We start from the raw sequence: 8,385 nt of genomic DNA, 5'->3' as shown, positions 1-8,385 counted from the left end.
TTCGAGTGGTCGAAATTCACTTTTGTGAACAATTTGTTTAATCACTTTCTTTGTGTTAAAAATTATTTGAAAAATTAAATTTAAGGGAATTGTTTGTAAATGTGTATGCAACACATCGTACACTTCAGCATAAGAAATTGCTGATATTAACTTTCATTTTGACAAATAAATTGATCTACCTGTATGCCTCTTCCCACATCGAACCAGACGTATACATACTTATGGCAGCTTTTATATCTCCTGCTGCAACGTAATGCACTTCTGCGGACCTGTGTTTGTTTTGGTTTTCTAAATAATGACCGATATGCATATGAGTTGCTTTTAACAGATCTGGATGATATTTCTCAACCAGGCGAATCTATAAAGATATAAAAGAATAACTAGTACCTATGACAAAATCGTGGTATTTTCTGTTAGGTAGAAGCTGAGATATAAATTTGTTCTGAAGCAATATTTCAAGTGCATTTATTACACCTCCAGTTAATTTGACTTACCACATGATCGAATTCTTCGGCTTGCTTGTACATTGTGATAGCTAGATCAGGTGTCCCTAACATTATGTACATATCTTCTGCTTCTCTGTATTTTTCGTTTTGTTGAAGAAAGTCGGCTTTCTTTAGGAACATATTTTCCGTTTCCTCATGTGAAAGATATTTGGTAGCTAAGGTGTATGCCATTTCCCATTTACCCGCTTCCATATACATTTCTATCGCTTTGGTAGGAAGTCCTCCGTTCACATACATCTTCTCCGCTCCAGAATAATCCTTAAAGGTGTCCAAGGAGTAAAAATGTGATAAATTAAATTACTAGTAAATATAGCAATATTGGCACCTAGCAAATAGGAGTTAGAGATAACTTTAAATAAAATGGAAGCGGTATTGGGATCCGTCAAATGGGAGGAGCCTAAAAACATGGCGCCGATTAGGGAAAATTTATCGTAGTTCCTATAGTGTACCGTGCAATTTCCAAGTTTTTAAATGACGATAAAATGATAAGTATTGACACGATATGTGATTGGGCTGACACAAAGCCTCGGAAAGGAAATTTCGTTGAAGATGAGCGTGTTTTTAATGCCAATCACATTATAAAATTCGGAAATAAGAAATCCGGAAGCTAGCCTTCAAATTCTTGCTGAAATATAATCATGTGCATTAAAATGACGTGAACAAATTTTTATTCCGGAATTCACTTCTTTGATACCTGCTGCTTTCATCCAAGTTTACTTTTTTCTCTAATTTTCCGAATATATTTTTTACATATATAAAACGGTTAGTTTTTATTAGAAAGTAGTTAATGTAGGTGAAAAGTGAAGATCTATGTCTGAAGTGCTATTGCAGCTTTTCACTGAACATATTAACTTTTTATTTGATTTAACTTTAGAAGAAAACTTCGTCGACTCCATCATCAAAAAAATTTTTCTTTTTTTAACGTGTTTTATTATTTTGATAAACACTTTTACAATTTGCGTGCACAGTTCCTATGTAAACTTTTCCCTCATTCGAGTTATATATTTTGCCACCAGATGGTGTATGCCCATTTGACGGATCCGAATTGACAAAACAGTATTGAATGAAAATAAATAAAAGTAAAACAAAAATACTGGTATTCAAGGGAAGAAAAAGTAGGGAAAGAGCGAATATAAAGATAGGAGACGAAAACTTAGAAGAAGTGGCTGATTTTAGGTATCTAGGAAGTCAGATAAGTCAAGGCGGAAGGAGTAATAGGGATATAAAGTAGATGATAGCGCAGGGTCGAGTCGCCTTCAGCAAAAAGACATCACTTCTATGCTCGCGAACGGTTAGTTCAGAAATTCGAATTTTTGAAATAGGAATAATCTGTTTGTCACTAATAAATTTCAATGCTAATTGGATTTATTTTTATTAGTAAATTATTTAACGGCAAACCTACATACCTTGACACTTTGCAAGTGTTGTCCAATTAAATCGTAATAATGTTGAACGGATTGTGGATCAGAAATTACTTGGATTATGTGAATTGCTTTCTTCCACTGATGAGCAGCGATTGCTGCGTCCAAGGCTTTCCTGCTTCTTCCAGCTTCAATAAAATGATTAATGGCTGCGTCCATTTGTTTATTTTCCATCAGATAATCTCCCCATTCTTCTTCCAAATCCACGACTTGATGCGGATTAACAACCCTGGCCAAATCCAATGCTTTGCTCCACAATTTACCTTTGGAAAGTATATAAACAAATCAAAGTACAATACTTCATTGAAACAATATCAATGTCTTTGATGTATAACAATGGTCTCTCTCACCTTTTCTGTAACATGCGATTGCCATTTCCAAATTATTGAGACTTTCATAAATTTCTGCAGCAGGTTCGAACAATTCATGTTTCAACAAGATCTTCAAAACATTGAGAACCAACGTTTCATTTTCCATCAATTGCTTCCTATTCTGTAACAGTTTTGCCGCTTTCACGTAACATTTCGACTTGAGATAAAGACTGAGGGCTTCTTGGTGTTGTCCTTCATCTTCCAATACGTCACCGGCTTTTGAAAACTGATCTGTTTCCATCAGGTGTCGCATATGTTCTTCTTTCAAAGCATCCAATTTCTCGTAACCTTTTTGATTTGCTAATCTAAAAATAAAAATTTTGCCCTTATTCTATTATTTTCTAAACAGTATTTTCTTTTTTAATGCATTTGGATAGACATCAATTAGGATTTTCTAGAGTTCTAAATCATGTAAAAGAATGAAATTACCTGATAGCTTTATCCCATTTGTGATATTTCTTGTACATATCAAGAGCCGCTTTAATGTTCCCTTGTTCTAAGTAGATATTTTCGGCCGTGCTGAGATCGCCGTTTAGAAGAGCCAGACGAATCCAAACTTCTGGACAATCGTCTATCGAGCTTCCATTATTTTTCGAGTATTCAAGCCCTTTTTCTAGTGTTCCTTGCAGGAAAACAGACGCGGTCACATTGTTGAGACCTGCATGACATCTGGACGCCAGTAACAAATTGTTTTGCTTGTATGATTTTTGCAACAAATTGTACCACATGGCTTCTGCTTCCGAAGGCTTTTCTATTGTTTCCAGGTATAAAGCGGCTCTACCGTAATCGTTCTCATGTATTGCAGTTCCTATACAATTTATAATGTACACTTATGAAAAATGGTTAAAATAGACGTCCTTTTAGTTGGCAGGACAATTTTTGGCGAACTTTTAAAATAAATATTAGATTTAGATGCGAAAACAAAGGAAGAGAAAATCAATTCTGGAAGAAAGAAGAAAGGAGACGAAGAAATTGTATGGAAAGTCTGGAAGTGCTTCCTGTTCCGAATTTTACATTATACATATTGGACTATGAATTAGTATTCCGGGTGATCAGCAAATAGGCCGGAATTTTCAATACATGGGCCTTGGCAATCTATGCCCTACCGGATAGTATTTTTGGCATATATAGAGCAGAAAATTGTATAATATAATGAGTATTTCATCTTACCAAATTCTACCAATCCTTCATCAAGTTCGAAACTGTACGTATTTCGATCATCAGTAGCAATGACTTCAGTTTTTCCATTTTTTCTCACTACATCCACCACTTCTCCTTGAACGTTCATGAGATTAGGATTATCTGGCAGGTCGATGTTGTACCATATGACAAGATTATTTCCTGCTTGGGCAACCACCACGTCACTTTCTTCAACCCATTGTACAAAACCCACCCCACTGTAGATGCACCTTTTTTCCCCTGTGGTGACGTTAACTAACATTAACCTGTGGAATGGTTTTTTTATACATTGGTAAAGATCAAACAAAATGTGTCATTAAAAGTTTGCTAGGATGAAGAGAAATGTGAAGATCGAGTTGATGTTGTCTTTCGTGGTATTTTCCTGTGGTCCATGGAATTTCGTTATCATTTGCTGACATCTTTAGTGGTGACTTGACCAGTGTTGAATTGTAACTGATACATCAATATTCAATAAAACCACGTAAGACAACATCAAATCTAAAAAATGATTGATCTGTGTTGATTTTTGGTATATCTTGTGTGAAGTACCTTTGTTTTCTATCTCTAAAAAGTAGCCTGTGTCCAATTTCACTCAGTTCAATCCAGTCGATTTTTATATCGTGATTTACTTGAGCCAAAGTCACATTGCTCACCAAGTCAACAATACAAATCGTTTTAAGGTCCAATAAGTACGCCAATTTTTTATTGTCTTCTTGATTTTTTCTTTCGTTAACGCGGACGCTTAAGAGGTGGGGGTTCGCAAATTCTGTTCTAATTGAGCCTAATATGTAATTCACTCCATATTCCACCAAATGTAATTCTCCAGCGTTGAAAATGAGACACACGGTGGGATATTCGAAATAGAATTTCTCTTTGTTACTTGTTTTACCCCATGGAACCTACAAAAATCAGTAATAGTGTCTTGATGTTGGTTTTTAAAGGGTGAGGGTAGTTTAAAAGTCTTCACAAGATCATCGATGATGTTTTATCTGACTTCTGGAGACAAATTAATAAGTTTTAAACGCAGGGTGGGATTTATTAATGCCCTTCTTATTCAAATGTAAAAATTTTCAAAAATAAACAGTGTATACCTCGCTGATGCAGTTTTGTTGAAGATTTCCTATTATCAGTGTACTTTCAGTTCTTGCAACGACAAAATTGTCCTTCCCCATTAATTTAATATCATCTATGTCCCTGCCATATTGAGAAATAATGGTCATGCTCCTTTTGTCATTTAAAACATTAATGAGTACCTGGTTTTGAGCCACGTATACAATTTCGAATTTATCTCTGATTATGGCTCTCTTAATAACTACAACCGAAACGCATTAGCTTTGTATAAAATAAAAAGAAAGAAAGGAGAAGTGGATTAAAAGTTTCTTAGGAGCAATTCGTGTGACATATTATGTTAGGCCGGTTGTCCACGAATCCGATTAAACTGTGACTGATACGGATCGAGTCGTTTGTAGTACGTCCGTTAATACGACGTTGATCGGTCAACTAATTGAATTAAAAAGCAGACCGTCCGTAATTAATGTGTTTACTGAAAATGTCAAAAGCGCAGGCGCCGGTTGTATTGCTCTTGGATATATCTGTATATTAAAAATAATCGGGGAAAAGGTGCGTTTATATGTGTCGGTAGATTCAAGTACTTATCGAATGTTAAAGAGAGTTTTAATGCATTTGAAAGGTATGAGATTTTCATTGCCTAACCGTCGCCGTTCCGACTTCTGTCTGATCGGCTTCGTAGACAATCGGCCTTAAGATTTAAAAAAACACCCAAGAAAAATTGTCGCGACTACTAAAAGTATATGCGTGACAAACAAGGATATACCTAAAAAACACGCGGAGGAAGTTTCAGTGGTGATTCTTGATGTATGTTTATTTTCAAAATTATAATTATTAAATTTGATAAACTAGGCACTTTTGACGCTGAATCAGAATCAGCATTTACTTTTTAATATTCCTGATAGTAGGCAAAGCCCCAAACAACTGTTGAGTAATTTAGTGTTTTAACGGAGGCAATATTAGTGATGCAGTGCATCGATCTATTTATCTATTGATTAATTATATCAATTTTAAATATGAAGATTGGAAAAACTTTTAGTTTACTTCAGTCCCTGAAGAAGGTAACTTTGTTACCGAAAAGTGCTTCGGACAACTACAGTGTCGTGTTTTGGCGTTGGGGTTTTGAGCTATTCTGTTTGTTCATCAATTTTAAAGAAAAATAATAAATTATAGTTTCAAGAACTTTATTATTGTACACACTAGAATACTGTTTCACTACACTGCGGAGTCATTGGGTGATGAGTGTGATTACCTGTTTCGAACATAAAAACGGCGCCCGTAAGCGAGCTACAAGCCACCTTTGATCCGTCTCTTTTCCAAGCTATAGCCGAGACGGTGTAAAAATTGTTGATTTCTTTGGGTAAACCTTCCTCCCATGCCGCCTCCTTTGAATTCCACATATATACTCTCACTCTGTTGTAGCCGCCTACCAGCACAGCCTATAATTTGTGAAAATGTTTTGTAATTTTCGTTTTCTTTGTTATTTTTGCTGACCGCATTAACGTTTGGATTCGTATTTGATTTAAGGATTCGCCTCGGAATTAACAAATTGTGGTAAGATATTTAATTTAAAATATTAAAATAAAAAACGGAACCCTTATAGGATTACTCGTGTATCTGTCTGTCCGTTTGTCACAGTCAATTTGCTCCGAATGTACTAGGCCGAGTAGGTTCAAATTTAGTGCATATATGAAGTTTTGTGACGCAAACACGGACGCATAAAATCAATAAATTAATTTTGACAGGGGGTGATTCTTCGGGGGGCCAACAGGAAATTAAAAAGTTTTGAAAACGGTGTCGTATGGCATATCAAATGAAAGGGCTTGTTCTAAGGGTCTCAAATATGTTTTTTAAAATTTTAAAATAAACACCTTGGTTTAAAGTTATTTAAAAAAATAGATGAAAATTGACCATTTCCCCCTCCCTTTATCTCCGAAACTACTGAACTTAAAATTGTGAAAAAAATACAGAAAATAGCTCTTTACTTATTGATTGCAGCAAAATTAATAAAAACTCTATGGTCTGAACATAATGTGGTAAATCTTTCAAAAAAAGAATATTGTGTGCACCAATTTGCATTTGCAGTTCTCCCATACATGAAAAACTGAACCTTTATAACATCACTCCTATGTCTGTCTGTCCGTTTTTTTTTTTTGTGTCATTACATGAGGTAACAACTACGACTGCTAACGAAATTATTAGCGTAATGCTCTATCGTACGATTCGTTCAAAATTGGAAGGGTTGTAAACTAGTAATAAATAATTCGTTACCTGTGAACTAGGACTACCACATGCTATGGAAAAATCGCCCTCGTCTAAGCTACGACTGTAATCGAACTGTTTTATACTCCTCCCATTCATATTATATATGACAATCCTTCTGTCACATCCCCCAGCTATAATGTGCCCCTGTACCCACGCCAATGCGCTAGGCGCTACCGAATGAGTTACAACTTTTCCATTCAACTCTTTCTCTGAATGGTCACTAGTAATGCTGTATCTTATAATATTTCCCTCGGTATCACCTGAAAATGTTAATTAATAGTGACAAAATCATCACTTCAATAATTTTCATTGTAATTTGGTTATATCGCTTTAGCGACCATTGTTTTATAGTAAAGTGTTTAAAATAAAATAATTTGAAGTGGTCTGTATTCTGTCGAAACTGCCAGACGCGGATCGTGATTTCGATCGTTTTGGACCTCATCAGCGCGTCGCAGACAGCTCTGACAAAACACAGACCAACTTTTACCTGCTGTCTTAACAGCGCGTTTTAGAAAATACCACAAATGATGCGGTAAACGCCATCTGTAGTACGATGCTACATTTTAGGATTACTTATGCTCCAACAAGGTCCATTTAAATCTACTTAATCCTAAAATGTAGCATCGTATTACAGATGGCGTTTGCCGCTCCATTTGTGGTATTTTCTAGTAAAGTGTTTCTTTATTGGATAATTATTTTTATTCATTAAGTAAATAACAGAAAATTTAAATGTTACCTGACAGGAATGCATTTCCTTTAGGGTTGGCGGCTAACGACACAATTATGTTTTGAGTGGAATATAAATTACTAGATTTATTATTTTTCACTTGCAATACTCTTACTTTTCCATCGATTAAGCCGCATACAATAGGGCCAGCCAGTAGCCATATCATACATGTTACGGGAGAGGGTTGAAAAAACTTGTTACATATTACCTTAAAAAGTTTATGTAATTTTATGCATTATTATTTAGATTTTAGGTGCATTACTACGAGACTGTTATTTATCAGAAAAAATTATGACTAATTTATCATTTGTGGTTTATTTGTTTACCACAATCAATTTCTTAGGACTTCACTAAACCTAAACAATTTAGATAGGGGTTTATCGGTGGTCAAAGTATTGATAACAAATCTATGACAGAGAATGTGAATATTTTTTAATTAATGCTCAAACTGAAATAACAAATGAGAAAGAATATTTTGCAAAACTTGAATGTATCTGTAATATTTTCGCAATAAAAAGGGGGTAAAAACAGTAAATTATGTATTATTGGGATCCATCAAATGGGAGGAGCCTAAAAACATGGCGTCGATTAGGGAAAATTTATCGTAGTTCCTATAGTGTACCGTGCAATTTCCAAGTTTTTAAATTACGATAAAATGATAAATATTGACACAATATGTGAATGGGCTGACACAAAGCCTCGGAAAGGAAATTTCGTTGAAGGTGAGCGTGTTTTTAATGCCAATCACATTATAAAATTCGGAAATAACAAATCCGGAAGCTAGCCTTCAAATTCCGTCAAGTTTACTGCCTACTTTTTACAAACTTCGGATTTAAAAAGTGATTCAC

At 35.0% G+C, this 8,385-nt stretch overlaps 1 protein-coding gene across 1 annotated transcript in view; it reads right to left on the bottom strand.

The window, feature by feature from the left end:
* The window catches only part of LOC108734074 (intraflagellar transport protein 172 homolog), a 31,024-nt gene that overhangs the window by 17,941 nt on the left and 4,698 nt on the right, over nucleotides 1-8,385 (bottom strand). Inside the window, exons 3-13 of the mRNA XM_025981050.1 lie at nucleotides 7,547-7,745; nucleotides 6,817-7,070; nucleotides 5,798-5,984; nucleotides 4,569-4,789; nucleotides 4,027-4,376; nucleotides 3,469-3,743; nucleotides 2,728-3,106; nucleotides 2,278-2,603; nucleotides 1,913-2,190; nucleotides 495-764; nucleotides 180-358 (exon numbers count right to left, since the gene is read on the bottom strand). Coding sequence (XP_025836835.1) covers nucleotides 180-358; nucleotides 495-764; nucleotides 1,913-2,190; nucleotides 2,278-2,603; nucleotides 2,728-3,106; nucleotides 3,469-3,743; nucleotides 4,027-4,376; nucleotides 4,569-4,789; nucleotides 5,798-5,984; nucleotides 6,817-7,070; nucleotides 7,547-7,745 — 2,918 coding nt within the window. The remainder of the gene's footprint in view (nucleotides 1-179; nucleotides 359-494; nucleotides 765-1,912; nucleotides 2,191-2,277; nucleotides 2,604-2,727; nucleotides 3,107-3,468; nucleotides 3,744-4,026; nucleotides 4,377-4,568; nucleotides 4,790-5,797; nucleotides 5,985-6,816; nucleotides 7,071-7,546; nucleotides 7,746-8,385) is intronic.

The sequence above is a fragment of the Agrilus planipennis genome, unplaced genomic scaffold, assembly GCF_000699045.2.
Source record: "Agrilus planipennis isolate EAB-ADULT unplaced genomic scaffold, Apla_2.0 scaffold10, whole genome shotgun sequence".
NCBI lineage: Eukaryota > Metazoa > Arthropoda > Insecta > Coleoptera > Buprestidae > Agrilus > Agrilus planipennis.
This window is presented reverse-complemented; position numbering and strand designations above follow the sequence as displayed.